This window comes from Eubalaena glacialis, chromosome 5 (genome assembly GCF_028564815.1).
Source record: "Eubalaena glacialis isolate mEubGla1 chromosome 5, mEubGla1.1.hap2.+ XY, whole genome shotgun sequence".
Lineage (NCBI taxonomy): Eukaryota > Metazoa > Chordata > Mammalia > Artiodactyla > Balaenidae > Eubalaena > Eubalaena glacialis.
Window position 1 is genome coordinate 30645274 of NC_083720.1, and position 22145 is coordinate 30667418.

The 22145-nt window shown below is 42.2% G+C and overlaps 2 protein-coding genes across 3 annotated transcripts in view; both read left to right on the plus strand.

The window, feature by feature from the left end:
* The window catches only part of CFI (complement factor I), a 38732-nt gene extending 31083 nt beyond the window's left edge, over positions 1-7649 (plus strand). For both annotated transcript variants that reach the window (XM_061191158.1, XM_061191157.1), the window contains 3 exons: positions 811-1088; positions 5783-5887; positions 7289-7649. In XM_061191158.1, coding sequence (XP_061047141.1) covers positions 811-1088; positions 5783-5887; positions 7289-7506 — 601 coding nt within the window. In that variant the 3' untranslated portion in view covers positions 7507-7649. The remainder of the gene's footprint in view (positions 1-810; positions 1089-5782; positions 5888-7288) is intronic.
* Positions 7650-16430: 8781 nt separating this feature from the next.
* PLA2G12A (phospholipase A2 group XIIA) overlaps positions 16431-22145 on the plus strand; it is a 28393-nt gene continuing 22678 nt past the window's right edge. The window contains exon 1 of the mRNA XM_061192056.1: positions 16431-16889. Coding sequence (XP_061048039.1) covers positions 16682-16889 — 208 coding nt within the window. The 5' untranslated portion in view covers positions 16431-16681. The remainder of the gene's footprint in view (positions 16890-22145) is intronic.

The window sequence follows — 22145 nt, forward strand, 5'->3', positions numbered from 1 at the left end:
AAGGCTTGTGAGCAAATAAATACAATGCAAAGTTAGGATGAAGTCAGTTTTAAAGGTCAGAATGATGACTGCTGTGGTCTTCACCCTGGGAACCTCTGGGGTTCTGTGCTCTGACTCCCTATTTCCTCAAGCACATTTCTTGCTAGATGCTCTCTGGTCTCTGCTTAAACACCTTCAGTGCCGGTGCTCTTACTTCAGAAGCAGCCAACTCATTCTACTTCTGGCATATCTGGTAGTTAGTAAGATCTTTATGTCCCTAATATTGAACAGTTAGATGAACTATTCCGCTCTTCATTTACCCATGGACTTTAATTCTGTCCTAAAAAAATTTAATTGCACTGCTTCATGACAGCAAAGATAAAAAAAAAAAAACCGGGAAAATGAAAAACTTCCTTAAAAAGCAAGTTGTTTGTTTCCAATTTAGAGTTGTTTGTTTGTTTTTTTTAATTAATAGCTACTTTATTTATTTATTTATTTATTTATTTATTTATTTTTAGCTGTGTTGGGTCTTCGTTTCGTGCGAGGGCTTTCTCTAGTTGCGGCAAGCAAGGGCCACTCTTCATCGTGGTGCGCGGGCCTCTCACTATCGCGGCCCCTCCCGTTGCGGGGCACAGGCTCCAGACGCGCAGGCTCAGCAGTTGTGGCTCACGGCCCCAGTTGCTCCGCGGCATGTGGGATCTTCCCAGACCAGGGCTCGAACCCGTGTCCCCTGCCTTAGCAGGCAGATTCTCAACCACTGCGCCACCAGGGAAGCCAGAGAGTTGTTTTTTTTTCTCAATATATTTATTTCCCTTTTCCTTTCTGTTACAGAATCAGCAAAATTCGTCGTTACCAAATATGGACATCATTTACAGACTTGATAAGACCTGACTCTCAGATAGCTGTTCAGTTGGTAAATCAAATTATTATCCACGATAAGTACAGTGGAGCCACCTACCAAAATGACATAGCTTTGATTGAAATGAAAAAACACCCAAGCCGAAAAGAATGTGTGTTGCCTCATTCCGTCCCTGCCTGTGTCCCCTGGTCTCCCTATCTATTTCAACCTAATGATAAATGCATCGTTTCTGGCTGGGGTCGAGAAAAAGGTATGTTTTACAGTTTGTTAATCAGAATCCAGGGGCTGAAAAATGAATAGGAATAGAAATGCATAGGAGCCAATCTCCTAGTGTTCAGAGAGAAACATTGCATCAAATCCAGAAAAGTGAATGTCCAGCCAAGGCCAGCTCATGGGCATAGGACCTGTGTGGTTGCACAGCACCCTGGGCTCTGGGCACCGAAGAGCCTTGTGCTTGGTGTACTGCTCTATTGTCACCATCAAGAAATTCTTAATAATTTTTGCAGAGGCCCCACCTCACATTTTCAATTTTCACTTGGTTCTGCAAATTATGTAATTGATCCTGACCTAGAGTTTCAAAGGATACCTATACTCTGTGATACAGAATGTACATTGAGGGGTAACCATTCACCAAGAAAAAAATAGAGTGACGGGGGACATATAGCATGGACTTTCTGGATTTGTTGGAATGATATGGATGAAAGATAAGAAGGTTTTCAAAAGGATAGTCATAGTATATGCTGAGTCAGTGATCCCACAACCCTTCAGCTCTCTCCGCTGCCCTCCCCTATTCTCCATGCCTCACAGCTCCACATCCCACAAAGAGAAAGAGAACATAAAGAATTCATTCTTTGAGCTTCTAAGAAGACTTGAGGTGAAAATTCATATGAATAAGAGATGTAGACCCTTAGGGACAAATTATTAGAAAGACATGCTAAATTGGAGATAGATTAGAATTAATTTAGGCAATGCTTTTCCCTTCGTCTCGAAGTCAGCCTAGAAATTTAGCTTCCTTTTGACCTCTTAAACTCTCTTTGTAAATAACTTCACTGCATTAGTCTAATAGACTCCTATTCCAACACATTCTTTATAATTGCCATATTGAAAAGTATAAAATATGCATGTAAATGAACCCGGATTTGTGGTATGTTTGAAAACCCAAGATTTACAAAATACTAAAATTTTATTAGTAATCAATTCATCCGGAAAGTATTATGTCCTTATATTCGTTCTTTTTTTTAATTAAATTTTTTATTGGAGTATAGTTGATTTACAATGTTGTGTGAATTTCTGCTGTACAGCAAAGTGAATCAGTTATACATATACATATATCCACTCTTTTTTTAGATTCTATTCCTATATAAGTCATTACAGAGTATTGAATAGAATTCTCTGTGTTATACCTTAGGTTCTTGTTAGTTATCTATTTTATATATAGTGGACTTTATATGTCTACTATGTCATATGTCAATCCCAATCTCCCGATTTATCCCTCCCACCCCCTTTCCCCTTGGTAACCATAAGTTATGGTTATATGTCAATCCCAATCTCCCAATTTATCCCCTCCCTCCCCTTTCCCCTTGGTAACCATAAGTTTGTTTTCTACATCTGTGACTCAATTTCTGTTTTGTAAATAGGTTAATTTGTACCATTTTTTTAGATTCCACATATAAGCAATATCATGTGATATTTGTCTTTGTCTGACTTACTTCACTCAGTATGACAATCTCTAAGTCCATCCATGTTGCTGCAAATGACATTATTTCATTCTTTTTATGGCTGAGTAATATTCCATTGTATATATGTACCGCATCTTCTTTATCCATTCCTCTGTCTATGGACATTTAGGTTGCTTCCATGTCCTGGCTATTGTAAATAGTGCTACAATGAACATTGGAGTGCATGTATTCTTTCGAATTATGGTTTTCTTCGGATATGCCTAGGAGTGGGATTGCTGGATCATATGGTAGCTCTATTTTTCTTTTTTTTTTAAAGGGATCTCCATACTGTTCTCCATAGTGGCTGTACCAATTTTTATTCTCACCAACAGTGCAAGAGGTTTCCCTTTTCTCCACACCCTCTCCAGCATTTATTGTTTGTAGATTCTTTGATGATGGCCATTCTAACTGGTGTGAGGTGATACCTCATTGTAGTTTCAATTTGCATTTCTCTAATAATTAGTGATATTGAGCATCTTCTCATGTGCCTCTTGGCTGTTTTTTTTTTTTAATATCAACATTTTAATATTTTATGTTATTTTATTTTGGCTGCACCTTGTGGCTTGTGGGATCTTAGTTCCCCAACCAGGGATTGAACCCTGGTCTTTGGCAGTGACAGTGCAGAGTCCTAACCACTGGACAGCCAGGGAATTCCATGTTCTGTTTTTTAAAAACTTTTATTATGTACATTCACATGTACTCACAAAAGTAGAGATAAAAGTAAAATAAACCTACCTTTCCTCACGCAGTTTTCACAGTTATCAACATTCCATTCTTGTTTTAGCTCCCTGAATTGATCACAATCACAATAGGATAATTAGGAAAGTTTATTCATAAAGGAGTTAATAACAAAGATGTAGGTGGGAGGCTGGGGAACCACAAGGGCTATGCGGGAACCCAGGACTAACAGTACCAGAACTGAGACCTTTCCTAGATCTGAAGGTATAAGGTGAAGGAGAAGTTACCAGAAGGAGAAAGAGTCTTAGGTAAAGCAGGCTACCTTGAGAGAAGTAATGACCTTGGGTTGAAGGTTATAGCCAGCCCCAATCTCACTATCCTCTCTCCTTCCCTCCTTCCCTCTGCTGGAGTCCTCCGCTGGAAAGCAGCTGGAAGCCAGAGGTGAAGGCATTCCTATGGAGGCAATCCCTCCAGCTCAGGCTCTCAGGGCAGAGGGCAGGGCATTGAAGGGTGGAGGAAGGATCCAAATGACAAATCAGGAGCTTTTCAACATATTCCCCCACATGCACTTATTTTTTCCTGGAGCATATCAAATCAAATCCCAGCTGTCATGTAATTTTACCCATGAATACTCCAGTATACATCTTTACCAGGTAAGGACTTAAAAAACAAAAACAAAACCACAACACCCTTCATACCCAACAAAATAAAAATGATTCCGTAATATCGTCTAATAACCAGCTGTGTTGAATGTGCCTTAATTATTTACAAAAAATTTTTACAATCAGATTATTTCCATTGGGATCCAAACAAAGTCCACACATTGCATTCAGTGGCTATTTTTCTTAAATCTCTTTTGATCTAGAACAGTTACCTTTTCCTTTCATTCAAAATGTATTTATTTTAAATGAAACTGGGTCATTCTTATTTTAGAATTTCCACACCTTGAGTTTGGATGATTGTATCCTTGATGTGGCATTTAACATGTGCTTCTATTCCATGTATTTTCTGTAAACTAGTAGATATATTCTTATGCACTGATTTATTTATTAATCAAATGTGATTCAACACATTTATTGAGCCCTTTCTGTGAGTTCAAGATAGTAAGGCTAAAGTGCTAAGATCTCACTGATGAAAAATATGGACGCAGCCAACAAACAAGAGGTGCTGAGGCTACAAAGTGGGATGGCAAAGGCCAGCTCTCAAGGGACTTACAGGACAGAGGCGCCATCAGACGTGAATGCCACCACCAGACAGCAGAACGTGACAGAGGCTTCAAGAAGCATACAAAACAAGAGTTCAGGGGAGGAAGCAATCTCCCGAGTCTTAAAAATCACTCACATGTTACAAGAGCTCCCAGTTTTTGAAGGCTTATCCTGAGTTAGGGGAAATAATAAATTACTAATTTTTGAAAAGCTGTTATCCTGAATAAGGTAGTCATCTTAAGACTAACTTGAAGTAGGACTTGAAGGAGAAAAAAACTCTTTCCTGATTTGCTACATACATTGGTGGATTTGTTTCTTCCTCTGCTTCCCAGAAGAGAAGAATATTAGTCCTACAGTTAACTACTACGTGCTCAACACGCTGCTAGGGTCTGTGGCGGTGTCCTCTCAGGATAAGCAAGAGGTCTCTGTCCCCAGGTAGTTTAGAGATTAATTGAGGAGCCAAGTCATTTGGCATAAAATATTTAGTGTATAATAGAATTACTGAGTTCCTGCATTAATTACATAAATATTTATTAAGTAACTGATTTGTGCTAGCATGAGGCTGGGTGCTGGTGCAGCAGTGAATGAATCAGGCTTAGTCCCTGCCCTCTTAGAGCACATAAAAATTGCTGCAAGCTAGAAGAAAAGAAGAGGGGAGACAGGGCAAAAGTTCACTCCTTATACCTGAGACATCTCACCCTGTGTTCTTAGGTTTTTCTCATCTTCCCTGGACTGTCAATCAGCAACAGCACCTGGTCCTTCTCTTTCCTTGGACCAAGTTCAAGTCCCAAATCTGTGACTTAAAAGGAAAGGAAATCCTAAATCCTCTTTCAATCGCTTTCAAATCATTTAGGAGATAGAGCTCCTCACAGACACAAAAACACATAGATACTGGTAACTTCATATGTATTTCCTTCATCTTAAATTCTTATATTAAAAAGTTGTTTTCACTCTAACAAGCACTTTCAAGGAAATAAGGGACTATAAGAAGACAGGAGCTATTTATGTAAGCTGATAACAGATTTTTAGCCATCCCCCACCCCTGCCACTGGACTCAGTGACCAGAGTGGAAGGAGTCTATCCTATTCATCTCACAGTACCCAGGCCAGATGTTCAATAATGCCCCTTGACTATTTTTAGAAAGACAATTCTAGAAACTGGGGATACCATCAGTTGTATGACTAAGTTTGCTAATCAATTATCCTCAAAAGTTTACATATGTATTAAAGAAAATATATATTCTTATATGTTCCTAATGGTTTACTAAATTATGAAAGTAAATACTTACTTAGAGTTCTCATTTGTAACTTCAAAATGTCTATTTGTTTTCTCTCTTTGTTTAGATAACCAAAAAGTCTATTCACTTAAGTGGGGTGAAGTTCACCTAATAGCAAACTGCTCTAAGTTCTACCCAGGTCGCTACTTTGAAAAAGAAATGGAGTGTGCAGGTAAGCACTGAGAGGCTTCTCAGAGATGTCTCTAACGCACTAACCAAACATGTTTTTCCTCCCCACTGAGTCACCCCCTTTATCTGGGCCTCCAACTCTTTCCTTTGGCCTCTGGCTGTTGCATCATCAAACTTTTTCAGTCCCTTTCCCTCAGCTCAAGTTCCACAATCTAATACCAAGAGGAAAAATCTTCCTTAAGCCATTATGCAGCAGTCTAGCAAGGTGATTAAGAGCACAGCCTCTGGAACCAGACTGCCTGGGTTTACATTCCGGTTTTTACCAATTACTACATGTGTGACCTTGAGCAAGTTTCCTCATCTGCAACCTTGGTGATCTTAATAGATGAGGAAAGTGAGATGCAGAGCAGTTATATAAGTTGCCCAAGTCTTACAGACAAGAAGTGGTATATTCGGGATCAAAACCCAGACTTCTAAGTAAAAATCCAAATGATCTCATTTCAAATGCGTCCAGTTGGAAGTAAATTCTCCCTCCTCGGAAATCCCTTTATGCTTCCCACGATACCTTCCACTCTCTCCTTTAAGATCACAGGGATGCTACTGCCACTACCTAACACAACTACAGCAGTCCCTACTTTTGCTGGTGACCCAAAGGCAGGGTACCAGCCAGGGTAGTGCATTTAGGACACTTTATTGAAACCACTTATAAATAGTGGGTTATACAAAAAGGCAGAGTTGTTGACCTCCTATAACTTCTTGGATACAGTGATTTAAAATCTTAGAAAGTCATAAGAGTGAGAAGAAAGTAAACAGGCCATTTCCTGTGCCCTCCCATCTTAAAATGGAGTTCAGGATTACAGAGGACAAAAGGAGAGAATAGCACAAAATCTACCAAGGGGCAATAGCACAGTTAAGAGGACAAACTCCAAGGTCTGGCTGCCTGGGTTCAAGTCCAGGCTCTGCCACTTATTAGCTATATGACCTTAGACAAGTTAGTTAACCTCTCTCTGTCTTGTCTCATCTTAAAATAGGGATAATAATGATACTTCTCTCATAGGGTTGTGGTGAGGATTAAAACAATGAATGACTAATACATACTAAGCACTCAATGATCACTAGGTACTCCTATTATTTTCCCACTCAGCCTTTGATGCTACTTTCAGATTGCTATCTCATCATAGTATATGCTTCCACAAAGTAGAGGAAGCAGGGGGAAGCACTTGCTAAACTTGGAGAATGAGTAGAAGACACAGCATTTCCCAGCCTGCATCTCTACAAGTCCGTGGGCCCGCTCTGTAAGGGAGCGCATGTGTTATTGCCTGTTAGGAAAGTGTAAGAAAGTCAGTGTCAGTACAGGCATTGGTAGAAGAGGCAGGAAGTTGGCATGGCAGCCTTGACAAATGGAAGTAAATGTGTGATTTTCTTTTTCCTTGGTCTTTCTCAGGTACAGATGATGGTTCTATTGATGCCTGTAAAGGGGACTCTGGAGGCCCCTTAGTCTGTAAGGACGCCAACAATGTGACTTATGTTTGGGGTGTTGTGAGTTGGGGTGAAAACTGCGGAAATTCAGAGTTCCCAGGCGTTTACACAAAAGTGGCCAATTATTTTGACTGGATTGGTCTTCATGTAGGAAGGTCTCGTATTTCTCAGCACAATGTATAAAAAACTGTGCTCTCTCTCTTCTTTCTACTCTTTTTGTCTCAGGAGTTACATTTTAATTGAAATGATACTGCATAAGTAGTACTTCTTCAAGGAAAAAAAATAAAGGCAATTTTATTGGACATTTTTTAAAGGGCTCTACAAAGTTTATGCCATTTTGGAATTCTGTACAATTCTCAAATAAATATTCTAGTCAAGCATACATATTTTATTTATTGGAAAATGTGATTAAATGATCTCTTCATACAGGAGTGCTGTATTGACTGTACTAAAGGTTTAGCTAGTTGGATTGGCTTCACATAAGCCTGGTTCAAACCCCAACTCTGCCACCTACTCCTTGCTTGGCCCTGGTCAATTTATTATCTTTTTTGTGTCTCATTTTCCACTTTTAAAGTGGAATCTGGAATTCTGAGAAAATGAAGCTGCATACTAAAGTAAAATGTTTGGCATAATACCCGTCACAGGGAAATAACGGACCTCACAGCTCTTGTCCCATTTTTCTGCTTCTTTAAGTATTCAGAGCTCTTGAAAACTTTGAGTTCCTCGTTTCACAAGTTCTCCTTGACCCTTTCTTTAAACCTCCCCACAGATACCACGACACAACCACTGACCTCCTTGGTGCCAAACCTCACAGCCAGGAAGCCATGTTCGCCTGCCCCCAGCCCCGCAGCAGCACCACGCAGTCAACCCCTCAGGGCGTCACACTCTGAGGCCTGCTGCCTCCCTGGCTGCTGGTCTCAGCTTCCTTCCCAGCCTCTTCCTTCTGGTCACCTCTCTCATTCTGTGTCATCTAGATTCAGCTTTAAATCCCACCACAGTCCAGCGGCGCACAAATCCATGTCTCCAGCCCTGACCTTTCCTAGAACTCCAGACTGTATCTCCTGAGCATTTAACATCTCCTTCTGGATGTCTAAGAGCATTTTCAAAGAAAGAAGGCCAACCCCAAACTCTGCCCCTTCTTAAACCTCTTCCTCCCTCCTTAGTAAATCCCCCATGGCCTCAGCGTAGAGTGGGCACCCAGTCTCTTTCTATCACATGAGCCTGCCTTAATCTCAGCGTAGCACTTGTCATTTCCCAACATATTCTGCTTTCATTGTCTACCTCTTCGCCACGATGCTCTCCCACCCACCATCCCACTGGCCCCACTACACTGTAAGACACAGGAGAAGAAAGATTTTGGCTTCCTTTCATCAGCATCCCTAGCACTTTGTTCATAAAAGGTGCTCACTGCTTTTATTATTATTTTTTTTTTTAAAGCACAGCTATCATCATCCTGAAGGCAGAGGTATATTTTTCACATAAATATTACCTTAAAAACCTGAGGTAAAAAGAAAAAACAAAAAAAAACCTGGGGTCCAGTTCTGGATACAGCCCAATTGTTTTAATAATACAAATGCCCATTTCTACATATATTCCAAAATCAGTTACTGCCCAGATTTTTTTCCTTTTTAAAATTTTAGTAAAATATACATAAAAATGTTTTTGTTTTTTTTTTTACCATTTTAACCATTTTGAACTGTACTGTTCAGTGGCATTAAGTACATTCACATTTTTATGCAACCATCTCCAGAAATCTTTTATCTTCCCAAACTGAAACTCCTGAAACATTAAGCAGTAACTCTTCCTCCCCTCCCATGCTGCCCATTTTTAATTCCTTTTGTCATTGAAGGCAGGAGAGTATTTGGTTACTTATAGCTGTGAAAGAAAGAACCCCAAAGTAGTGATTTACATAACAATTCTTTATGATTTTGCTCTTGCATCTGGGGATTGACTGGGCTGGCTGGACAGTTCTTCCATCCTCTCATGCAGCTGCCATCAGACGGGGCTGGGACAAGGGTCATCTCCAAGGCTTCCTCACTCATGGCTCGTGTCTGGTGCCTGGGCTGGGAGACTCAACAGCTGGGGTTCTCAGGCATCTCTATCTATGTGGTCTTTCCACATGGGCTCTCAACATGGTGACTTGGGGTTGCCAGACTTCTTATATAGCAGCTGACAAGTGTCCCAGGAAAACCTGCGGAACCTGCACTGGCTTTTTATACCTAGCCTGGAAAGTCATTTAGCCTCACTTCCATCACAAAGACCTGACCAGGTTCAAGGGGAAGAAATATAATCCATCTCTTGATGGGAAGGGTGTCAAAGAATGTGTGGCATATTTCAAAACCACCACCTTGTCCTGACCCAGCAAACCTGGAGCATGTGGCACTTTAGCAGGTGTCTGTTTATGAGCAAAAAGAGAAGAGTACTAAGGGCTGCAAGCTGGGAAACCCAGCATATGGGCACCCTCAGCTGATCTTAGGAGGGAGTAGCATCGTGGCCCTTTGAAGGACCAGTCTGCACAATGACTCGAGACCTGGAGGCTTCACAGCAGAGTGGATGACGGTGGGGTATGAAGTGTGAAGAGCCCGCTTCTCCACAGTGACCCTGTGTGGCAGAGACCAGGAGCAGCAAAAGTGGGGTGACCTGACTTCTGGGCTCTCCCAATTTAGAGGTCTGTGTGAGGGCTCCTGGTTGCACACCACAGAAGCCAATAGAATTGGTTTAATGAAAAAAAATAGATTTATTCAAATATATCATGCAGTTCACAGAATCTCCAGAAAAGCCAGAAAGATGGAGGCTACAAAGACCACTATAGGACCACTCATCAGAGATTCCCACTGCCACCAGCTTGGGTCCAAGGATCTATGCACAGCTTGTACTGCAGAGGCTGGGCATTGGACACTACTGCTTGACCCTTTGCCATCACTGCTTCTGTGAGTTAGCATGGTCTTCCCTGAAGGCGGTCAACAAACAGAGGTCACTAAATGTGGAGTTCTGCCATCATCTCACTTAACCCTGGTCTCAGAACTCACCATCTTATGAGGGAGATGGGAAAATAAATTATAAAGCATCACTTTGCCAGGTACAATGGTAAGGAAACCTCATAGGAGAATCATAAATGAGCCTTAAGAGTCCAAGAAGTCTTCCCCAGAGGTGAGCTTGATCTGAATTATGGAAGAACTTTCCAGGCAGATGCAAATGCAAAGGCCCTGTGGCTTGAGGAGCCAAACTCAACATCAAGGGGACAGAGAGCAATTCAGCATGACTGGAGCCCAGGGCGCAGCTGAGGAGCTGGAGAGGGAGGAAAGGCCAGATCAGGGAGGGCCTCATGCCAAAGATCTGGCACCAGTGAAACACTCTGGAAAGTTCATGCTGGAGGCATTGAGGAAGATATACTGGAGGGAGTGAGATGAGTTAGGGAAGAGAGTTGAGATTATAGGAGTACTCCAAATGAAAAATGATGAATGTAGAAACCAAAGCAGGGCACTTATAAAAAGAATGGGACTAATTCTAGATATGTTAAGGAGTGAAACAGATGACATCTGGGGACAGAAGAGGTAGGGCACTAGGCAGAGGGATAGAAGTCTAGGATAATTCCCAGGTTTTCTCTTCGATAATGGGGTGATTGGTGTTGCCACTGATTGCAGAAATAAAGGGAAGAAAGGAATAGAAGTAGGTTTAGTTAGTTAGGGATATTTTGAAGCTGTGCTATCTATAGGATCCCAGGGAAGACAAATAGTAGGAAATATAAAGCTCAAAATCAACCAGAGTTTGAAAGTAGCCAGAAACCCTACCGAGAGAAACCACGCACCTGAATTTATCCTGATGGTCTAAAACCTGCGATTTCACCTAAGCAGGTTCCTTTCCGTCTTCTCCAGTGTTTCCTCTTTGTGTGCCAAGTAATCATACATTCTAACCACAAACGTCACTTGAAAATCTCTCTCCCTGATTGTTATGGTCTGAATGTTTGCATCCCCCTGTGAAAATTAGCAAAGGGAAACTTCACTAAAATGGGAGTTGAGAGGCTAAAAGGGCGAGCGCTCATGCACATACCACTCCATATATCAATCAATAGTACAGATCCCAATAGGAAGAGACTACTTTGCCTTTCCAGCATGAATTGACACCACTACTGTACTACCACCAGCAGAAGGAAAAAAGATTTTTTCCTTGCCTGGCAACAGCTCAGCCAATGAGAGACTGTCACAAATCAGCCAACGAAAAGCTACTATACTTCAAGCTCCTAGTTTTCTCCAATGGAGTTTTTGCTTATAACAGCCCCTGCCAAGTTCCCCTTCTCCTTTATAAAAGTTTCCTCTCCTTTGCTTGCATGTGGACTTGTATGTGGTTCACCATAGTTGCATGTCTTGAAATGTAATTCTTTGCCGCTCCAGAATAAACCTGTCTTGCTGGTAAAATAACTGGGTGTTTTATTGTTTTAGGTTAACCCCCCAAATTTATATGTTGAAATCCTAATACCCAGTGTGATGGTATTAGGAAGTGGGGTCTTTGGGAGGTGTCTAGGTCATGAGGTTGGAACCCTCACGAATGAGATTAGTATTCTTATAAAAGAGACCTCAGAGATCCCACACCTCTTCCACCATGTGAGGACACAGCGAAAAGTCAGCAGTCGCAGCCCTGAAGAGGGCTTTCTCCAGAACCCCACCATGCTGGCACCCTGATCTTGAAATTCCAGCCTCCAGAACTGTGAGAAATAAACTTCTGTTGTTTATAAGCCACCCAGTCTGTGGCATTTTATTACAGCAGCCCAGAGAGATTTGTCTGATGGTAGACCTCCCCAAGCAAAGAGCCATTACCTTCAACATATCACGGAACCACCTCTTGTTCACAGATCTGGTACAGACATTTGTTGTCCTTCACTTCATTCCCAGCTTGAAAGCTATTCAGCCATTGGGGGCTTTTTGTTTGTTTTTTGAGTTTGGTTTTTTTTTTCTTTCTTTCTTAAAGGCAGAGGCTGGAACCTAGCACTTATTTCGCCTTAATTTGAGCCTCTTTTAGAAACTAACCTTCCAGCCTTAGCACTGGGTAAAGATTGATCATTATGGCTGGAATTGTTTCACCATGTGGCATTTATTTTCATCACGATAACACTGCTGAGGCCATTTAATGAGTCGTTGGAAAAGACTAAAAACAGAAACTGCCCTTGATCATTTGTATTTTGTTGATTTTGCATTATTTCACACAACACAAAGGATTGCATAATATCCTAGTTTCCAAGCATTCTGAGTTAATATGTTACATTAAACCCAATAAATTTTGCATTCTTACTTCATTAATACCATCATGTTCCATGATGTCCATGTCCAGTGAAGAGATCATTAGGGGTTTTTAGAAGGGTATCTGACTGATCATGCTTATAACTGTACTTGGAAGCTCTCTATAAAATACACAGCCTAGGGACTTCCCTGGCGGCACAGTGGTTAAGAATCCGCCTGCCAATGCAGGGGACACGGGTTTGAGCCCTGGCCCAGGAAGATCCCACATGCTGCGGAGCAACTAAGCCCGTGCGCCACAACTACTGAGCCTGCACTCTAAAGCCCGCGAGTCACAACTACTGAAGGCTGCCTGCCTAGAGCCCGTGCTCTGTGACAAGAGAAGCCACCGCAATAAGCCCGCGCACCTCAACAAAGAGTAGCCCCCGCTCACCACAGTTAGAGAAAGCCCACGTGCAGCAACTAAGACCCAACACAGCCAAAAATACATAAATAAATAAATTAATTAATTAATTTAAAAAAACAGAAAAAACACAGCCTAGTTGCAGCCACCCAGAAGTTCCCATTCCAAGGCATTTAATCATTCAGACAAGAATCAGCACAAAAACAGCATATTTTATATTTTCATAATTTGTTTTGATGATTTTGACCATAATTTCTTTCCCTAGTTCCTCTTTCTTTTTTCTTCCTGGACTACAATTGTGTTTTTTCCCCAGTACTCCATGGACATGTCTCTTGTGAAGTTCACCAATAACCTACATGTTATTAAATCCAGTGATCAATATCCTGTCCTCACCTTCTTGCACACCCGCTGAAGTGATGGTTCTATCTCTCTTAGACACACTGCAATGTAGCACTCTCCTGCTGCACTTGGCTGTTCCTTCTTAGTCTCCTTTGCTGCTGCTTAGTTACCTGACCTCCTACGACTTAGACCCTGTTCTGCTCCTCTTTACATGCTCACTTTTTAGAGGATCTTATCTAGTCCCATGGCTTAAAAGCCATTTCTATGCTGACGACTTCCAAGTTTATTTCCAGCTCTTATCTCACTTCTGAACTACAAATTCAGTACAAGCTTCTCAAACATGGTATGTCTGAAATTAATTTTCTAACTTTTCCCTGAAATCTGCTTCTTCTGGAATCCTCCCCATTTTAGCTGGTAAGAACTCTCTATCCTTCCAACAGTTTAAGCCAAAACCTCAATGTTATCCTTGAGTCTTCTTTCCCTTTACACCACATTCAATCCATCAGTAAATCCTGTTGGATCTACCATCAAGTTACATCTAGAACATGACCACTTTTCACACCTCCACTGCTTCCTCCTCGGGCCAAGCCATAATAATATCTTACCTAGTTTATAATGTCCTAACTGGCTTCCTGACTTCCGCTCCTGTCCATCCACAGTCAACGTATATATAGACAAACTAGCCATTTGCTAGCAGGCAAGACCTGGAAGCTGTGGGTTTGCAACCAATAGTGTCTGTCTCGATAATAACAGGTTTTGCTGAGTAGATGAAAGTGCCCTGTAAAGAAGCCTCTTTGAAACATTTTATGCTGACTATTTGGAAGAAGAGATGAAAGTGGGTCATCTAGGAGTTATGTGATATGGTCAATCAGGGCTGACTTCACCGGCAAGCATCCTGTGCCAATGCACAAGGCCCTGAACCTAGGAGGGTTCCAGACTTGCTTTCATATCTCCCGTTATCACCTTGAAATTCTTAATAGTTTTTGAACAAGGGGCCTTGCATTTTTACTTTGTGCTGAGCCCTGCAAATCACGTAGCTGGTCCTGTGGTCAATGCCATACCCTGGTATCTGACAGCAGGAATTAAGAGGAAAAAGTAAATCTTGGAATCATTACAGCAGAACAAATATCTAATGATTGATTATGAAAAGAATGTGAAAATAAAACTTAGAATCTTGTTTTCTGGAAAGATGGCAGTGATTTCCATGAAGAACACAGTAGAAAAGGAGATTTGTTTGAGAGAAAAAGAGATTTCTATCAGCCAGAGGAAATGGAGTTTGAGAATTTAATCCCTAAGGAATGATGAGACAAAAAAGACTAAACCTGAATCCTCAGAGCTGAGGCTGTATTTAGGGTAAAGAAATTAGATGAGATCACCAAGGAGTAAATGTATACAGAAAAGGTATAAAGGAGAGATTTGGGGCATCTATAACAGGGCTGGAACCAGGTAACCTTACTATACAGTATTCTGTCTTTTCTTTCTGAAGACTTATTCCCATACCAGTGAGTTTCTCTGAAAGAGCCGAGCCTGGTTTAAGTGTTCCCCTGGTGGAGCTAGGTGGGACCTCAGAGGTAATCTGGTACAACATCCAAACTTTAGAGATGAGAAAACCAAAGCTCCAGGAAGCTTTAAAAAAAAGAATTCTGTTTCCTTTTCCCAACTGTTGAAATGTGCTGTCCAAAAATTAAAGAAAAAAAAAAATCTTTGGCATCTCGTGATGGCAGAAAGAGACCTTGGGAATTCCCTGGCGGTCCAGTGTTAGGACTCGGCGCTCTCACTGCCAGGGTTCCATCCCTGGTGGGGGAACTAAGATGCCGCAAGCCATCTTGATTTGACTGGATACTGTCACATGACTGCTCTGTGGGCACCTCAACTCCTTTACTGTAAAAAGGATAATACCTCTCAAGCACATTTCTCCTCTTCTTCCACTGTAGTTCAAGTTGATCACAGCCCAAGGGTGCCTGGCTGAGCATCTGAGGGCAGACTTAAGGCAGGCCGCTCTCCACTAACCTTTTTTGTTTCTAATTCGCCCAAAGGTTGTATTCCTGAAAAGCGGTGTTCTGAGTGTGAGAGATTAAGTCCATGAAGTGCCTGGCACAGACTAAGCTCTAAATAGAGAGATAATTCTTATGAGTTCTGCACTGCACATTTATTATCAACTCATGAAGCTTGTAAGAAACACAAAACGGCAAACTAGAATTTATTGGTAATTCTTATAGAAAGGACACATCTTTTCTCAACACTCGCAATATTGCCCTGGATCTTACTGTAAAATTCTTGGAAACTGCCAGTATACTAAGATAACTATTTATAGCTCTGGTAGAAATTACTGCAATTGTTATTTAAGGAGTCTGCGCTGCACTGGGAAAAAATACAGGGAAATGTCACTGGAGCCATCAAGTTACAAAGTATCTTGAGTAGGAAAACTGTGCTTTCCTTTTTTTTTTTTTTTTTTTTTTAAACTGCGTTCAAGTATGGAGTACAGCTTCTTCCTTACCAGGGAAGAAAACTCATGGTTTTATTGTCAAACCATTTCCTTCTTCCAAAATTTCTAAACTAGCATCTAGCTCGTCTTTGTCAGCCAGGCACCACCACGGCCTTGGATTAATATGTTCCAATCCCGATCCCCCAACCGCGGCCACCGCGGTTCGAGAGGACCGGGTGAGGGCCCGAGGAGGTGAGATGCGCGTTCGGCCCACGTATCCCGCATAATCACGATTTCAAACAGCGCTCTCTGCAGGGGATTACGGGTAGGGAGGGTGGGGGGTGGCTCATTTCTCTGACGTTGTCTACACCCTGAAAAGCTTGTCGCTCGGGGTGGCTGGGCTGCACCCCGACAGGTCAGATGAGGTCACAAGGGTTCGCCACCTGGCTGCACCCTACAACTACCCGGGGAGCTTTCAAAAAATACCGATGTCCACTGACACCGGGACGAACTAATCTGCCTGCCTGTGGTACGGGGCCCGGCATGGGTATTTAATTAGTACAACCAACCCCTAAGGTAGTACTGACGAGGACCAGGGGAGCCGGCCTCGGGGGCGCGCCGCGGCGACCACGTGGGTGGGGAGGACGCAGCGGCCGCTCTGCGCTCCCGCCTCCCCTGCGCCTCAGACGCACCACGCTTGGCGCAGGCGCACAGGAGCAGCGGCCCGCCCAGGTGGGCGCGTGTGCCGCTCCCTGATCTCCGCCGGCGCACTGTCTCCCAGCGGGAGCTCGTTGCAGGCGGCGAGGGCCCGCCTCCCAGCCGGGCAGGAGGCGTGGGCATGGAGCTGGCCGCCGTCGCCAAGCCCCGGGCCCGCGCCGCTGCCTAGGGCGACCCGAGGGACGCTGCCTAGGGCGCGGCTCCGGGGACCCGTGCGGCCTAGCACGGCCCGGCGCTGCGCGGATGGCCCTGCTCCTGCGGCCCGTGCTCGCCGTCCTTCTTCTCCTCCTGACCGCCGCTTTCAGGTGCCAGGAGCAGGCCCAGACCACCGACTGGAGAGCCACCCTGAAGACCATCCGGAACGGCGTTCACAAGATAGACACGTACCTGAATGCCGCCTTGGACCTTCTGGGAGGCGAGGACGGGCTCTGCCAGTATAAGTGCAATGACGGTGAGGGGAACCCCAGGCCCTGCGAGGCCCGTGCTTTCAGGGCTTTTGGGGGGGACCGAGGTCGTGGAGGTGTGAGATGCCAGGCAGACCTTGACGGTGTCTTCTGGCCCTGGAAAAACTTAGCCATCGCTAGATTCTTGCCATTCTTGTGATTGAGAAACCTGTTGACGAGTTCACGCCACTATTGTTAGAATGTGAGAGATCGCCTGAGAGTGTACTCTCCATTCTGTTTTCGTTGCGTCTGATTTACTTTTGTTGTTATTGTTGAAATTGCATGAAAGTTGCCTAAGAACTTAGTGACGTAGCATCATGGGGATGGAGTGAAACAGACTGATTTTAGCGCCTTTAAATTAGTCAGCTGAACACGCAAAACAGCAGGAATTTTAAAGTCATGCTTTTTTAACTTTCTCAAGAATTGGTTTAAATTTTTTTTTTTCTGCAAAGCTACAGACAATAAATTGCGACCTTTGTACAGACTTTTGGTGTACTTTACTGTTGAGAAAGAGTTCTGATTAACTCTTCTAGGAAATGATTCTAGCAGTACTTGACAGGAATTTTCTTTCCTTAGATACCAGTGACGCTGCCTCCTCATTGTTGGTTGCTATTAATATTATTCTTTTGATTTACTTTCTCATATTTTTAAACTTTAATTCTGTTTGAATCTGAGAACTTGTTTGGTGGCATTGTTGGTTATAGTAACTTAGTATTTCAGGCAGAGATCGTTCTTTTGAAGCACTTGACTTTTTTGAATGCTTAGATGTTGTAATAGTTCAGACAAAGTACTTGGGCTTCTTTTTTGAATTTCAAAATGCTAAGAAAGTAATTGGGAGGTCATGTTTCCAATAAAAGTGGACAAGGTTTGGGCCTAGTTAATTTAATGCTTGGCAACTCAAAATAATAGGGAACTAAAGGACTTTAGAGGTAAAACTGGACTATACGTAGGTGAATTGAAAAGGGACCTCTGTCATGTGAAAACGTGATGCAGCATGCGGTCATAATTTCTAGTTTTCTGTTAATGGAGGTAAAGAATGAACTATATCTTGTATGCTATGAATTGCTAAATTTCATTCCTTCTTAAATGTATGCCTAAACGTTACCACCAGTGTTCAATCAGGAAGGATGTTTTTGTCCTTGTAGAGCTTGTTAGGAGGAATAAGTGAGTAATTTGAAGATTAAATGGTTGCTTTTCCTGAGGCAGATGTCATAGTTTTACTTGGTCATCCCCATTCATTAAACAAATAATTGAGTGCCTGCTATGTGTCAGGCGTTGTAGCAATTGGAGATTTGGCAGTGAACAAAACTGACAGAATTTCTGTCCATGGAGCTTACATTCTGCCGGGGAGAGACAGTAAACTAACGAATAAGTAAAACAAGCCAAATCTGCAGTGTGTGTAGATCTGCAGTGTGCCAGTGATTCCAGAACAGTACAGCAGGGGAACCGTCAGTGGCGGTGTTGGGAGGCGTTAGTTTACTCTTTTAAATAGGTTGGGGGAAGGCCTCACTGATGAGATAATATTTGAGAAGAAATCTGAAATGGGGAAGGTGGCACTGTGATGATCTACGGAAAGAACAATCCAGGCAGAGGGAACAGCAAGTGTAAAGGACCAGAGCTGAAATGCCAGGCAAGGATGACTCTGAAGGTTTTGGCCTGAGCCAGAGGAGGGATGTAGTTGCCATTTACTGAGATAGGAAAGACTTGGAAGGATCAGTCTTCATAAATTTACTATGAGTCAAGCGTTCTAGAGTTTATTTAGTTTAGTTTATTACATTTAAAATATCTCTGAAGTTAAACGGATACTATTCTTATTAAAAATATTATTTTAATCTTTCCTTTTTCTTAATCCTCTTCTCTTCCACAAGCCTCACAAAATTTACCATTTGGAGTTTAGAGCAAGGTCTCCAGCATAAAAAAACACAAATGAACTCAAGAATTTAGGAAACGGTATGCTTCAGTGAAAATCTTTTAGTACTTAGTAAGTACTGTCTGCTCATAGGACTGTGGTTCCAAGTCACCGTGTTGATAATTCCAACATAATGAAGATTGTTCTTTAATTGCTGTTACTTGAGAAGTCTCCCTGGAACACTGTCTCAACCTTTCCTATATTCTGGAATGTTAGTGACCAAATCAGAACCAAACAGAAACAGACAAGTCTCAAAATTAAAGGAGCATGGTGATTAAGGGGTGTTTAATAGTCGCAGTAAAGAGGTCAAGGGAGCCTTAAAAAAAAGACTTAACAGAGGGAGAGGTGTTGGATTAAAGGGCACAGATTTGTTGCATTCACTTATCTTTGCTCTGGTGAAGGACCAGCATGATGGAGATTTGCTCCTTCTGGCCATCCTCCCTAGGGTGGGAACAAGGCTTTATGGAGAGTGAAATAAAGTTACTTAGGGGGGCAAATTTAATGGTCACTGTTTTTTTCTTTTAACTTTTTTCTCCCTGACAGCAGAGAAGATTGAGGAATTTTCCAATTTCCTTTAAAAATAGAAAACAAAATTGGGTTGTAAAATGTTTTTAGAATTATGAATAAGTCATCAATTCATTCAGTAATTGATATCTTAACAGGATCCCTTTGGCTGTTGTGCTCAGAATAAAAAGGGTCGAGAGAGGTGGGGGAGCAAGAAGGGAGGCGGAGTGACGGGTGCAAAAATTCAGACCAAACATGGTGGTAGTTTTGTTCAGGGTGGTAGCAATAAAGGTGGTGAGAAGTGGTTGGATTTGGGGTGTATTTTGAAGGAAGAGCCTAAAGCATTTGCTAATGGCTTAGAAGGAGGGTGTGAGTAAACTAAAAAAGGATTCCGAAGTTTTCAGCCTGAATAATTGTAAGGATGGAGTTGCCATTAACTGAAAGCGGTTGCGGGGGGGAGCGGTGGGGGGGAGCGGGGGGGTGATCATGGAAAAACTAGTATTGGGTTCATTAGGAAAAATAACAGCATATTTGTATGCTTTTGAGAATGATTCAGCAGAGAGTAAAAACACTAATGAGGGAGAGAGGAAAGAGAATTATTGGACTCATGTTCTTAGGTGAGAGGAGTGAGTTCTAGTACATAAATAGATTGGCCAAGAGCACAGAGGATATGGGCACAGATGCCAGTTAGGTGGGTAGTGTTCAAGTTATCCTCTCGTTGCCTTGGTTTTCTCATTGAAGTAGGAATCGAGGTCATCAGCTGAGTGAGAAGGTGGGAATAGAAGTGTTGGAGATTGAGGAAAATAGGAAAGTGAATGTACTAGAAAAATAAAGTAGCATAAGGGCCCTTTGGAGATTGATAATCAGGAATTTAAAGTTTCAAGTGTTTGGGAAAGCAGGTTAGAATTCTATACGGCTTCATACAAAACACAGTGATAAGATCTTTCTGTGACCCAGCAGCCTTCCCCTCATGCTTCTCATCCGTTTCAGTGTCTTTCAGGTGAAGGAAATTGGTCTGTTGAAGGTATTTACACCAAATTAAGAAAAATACATAGAAAAGAACTATCATTGTCTCAGTCCAGGAGAATCTTTACATTTCAACTGACCGTACAGATGATAAAACATAAAGCATCAAGATGAGAGCAGTCGCTTAGTCAAAAAGTGAAATCAATGAATAGTATTTCCATGTAGTTGTACGTAGTGGATTTGGTTTTTGTTTTGTTCTGTTTTGTTTTGTTTGGCAGCACCCTGTGGCATGTAGGATCTTAGCTCCTGACCAGGGATCAAACCTGCGCCCCCTGCAGTGGAAGGGCAGAGTCTTAACCACTGGACTGCCTGGTTTGTTTTTAAAACTCTTATTCCTGTCTCATTTTTTTTCTTAGCTTTCTGTACAGAAAAGCTAAGATATTGTAGTTTGTAATTTCTGCTTACAAATTTTAGGGGACGGTGACCCCAACACATCATGGATTTTTGGTTTGACTCTGATGTTGTTTATTCTACTGTTGAGTTTTTGCTTGCTTTGTGTATTAGTCTGCCCAGGTTGCTATAATAAAATACCACAGACTGGGTGATGTAAACAACAGGAGTTTATTTCTTACAGTTCTGAAGACTAGAAAGTCCAAGATCAGGGTTTAGCCAACACTTTTTTTTTTTTAATGTATTTATTTATTTATTTTTGGCTGCAATGGGTTTTCGTTGCTGCGCGAGGACTTTCTCTAGTTGCGGCGAGCAGGGGCTACTCTTCGTTGCGGTGCATGGGCTTCTTATTGCGGTGGCTTCTCGTGTTGCCGAGCACGGGCTCTAGGCGCGTGGGCTTCAGTAGTTGTGGCACGTGGGCTCAGCAGTTGTGGCTCACGGGCTTAGTTGCTCCGCGGCATGTGGGATCTTCCTGGGCCAGGGATCGCACCCGTATCCCCTGCATTGGCAGGCGGATTCTTAACCACTGCGCCACCAGGAAAGCCCTAGCCAACACTTTTCTGTGGTGAGAGCTCTCTTTCTGGCTTGCAGACAGCTGCCTTCTTGCATGGTAGGGGCAGGGGGTGAAGGGAAAGTAAGTTCTCTGGTGCCTCTTCTTATAAGGGTACTAATCCCGTCATGAGGGCCCTACCCTCGTGACCTCGTCTAACCCTAATTACCTCCCAAAGGCCCTATCACCAAATACATTGAGAGTTAGGGCTTCAGCATATGATTTTGGCAGGGACACAGTTCGGTTCATAGCACTTAGTAAAAACTGGCACCAGTAGAAATGCTAAATATTTTTAATGATCAGCAGCTTATAACACCTTTTATAACAACACTTAAAATGATATGAATACAGTTTTAATCATGGTATCCATATCAACCATTTTTTTTAACTTTTATTTATTTTTTAATTTTTATTTTACATTGGAGTATAGTTGATTCATAGTGTTGTTTTAGTTTCAGGTGTACAGCAAAGTGATTTAGTTACGCATATACATACATCTATTCTTAGATTCTTTCCCCATGTAAATTATTACAGAGTACTGAGTGGAGTTCCCTGTGCTATACAGTAGGTCCTTGTTGTTTATCTGTTTTATATATAGTACTGTGTATGTGTTAATCCCAACCTCCTAATTTATCCCTCCCCCACCCTTCCCCTTTGGTAACCATAAGTTTGTTTTCTAAGTCTGTGAATCTGTTTCTGTTTTGTAAATAAATTCATTTGTATCATTTTGTCTGACCTTTGTCACTTAGTATGATAATCTCTAGGTCCATCCATATTGCTGCAAATGTCATTATTTCATTCTTTTTATGGCTGAGTAATATTCCATTGTACATATGTACCACATCTTCTTTATCCACTCATCTGTCGATGGACATTTAGGTTGCT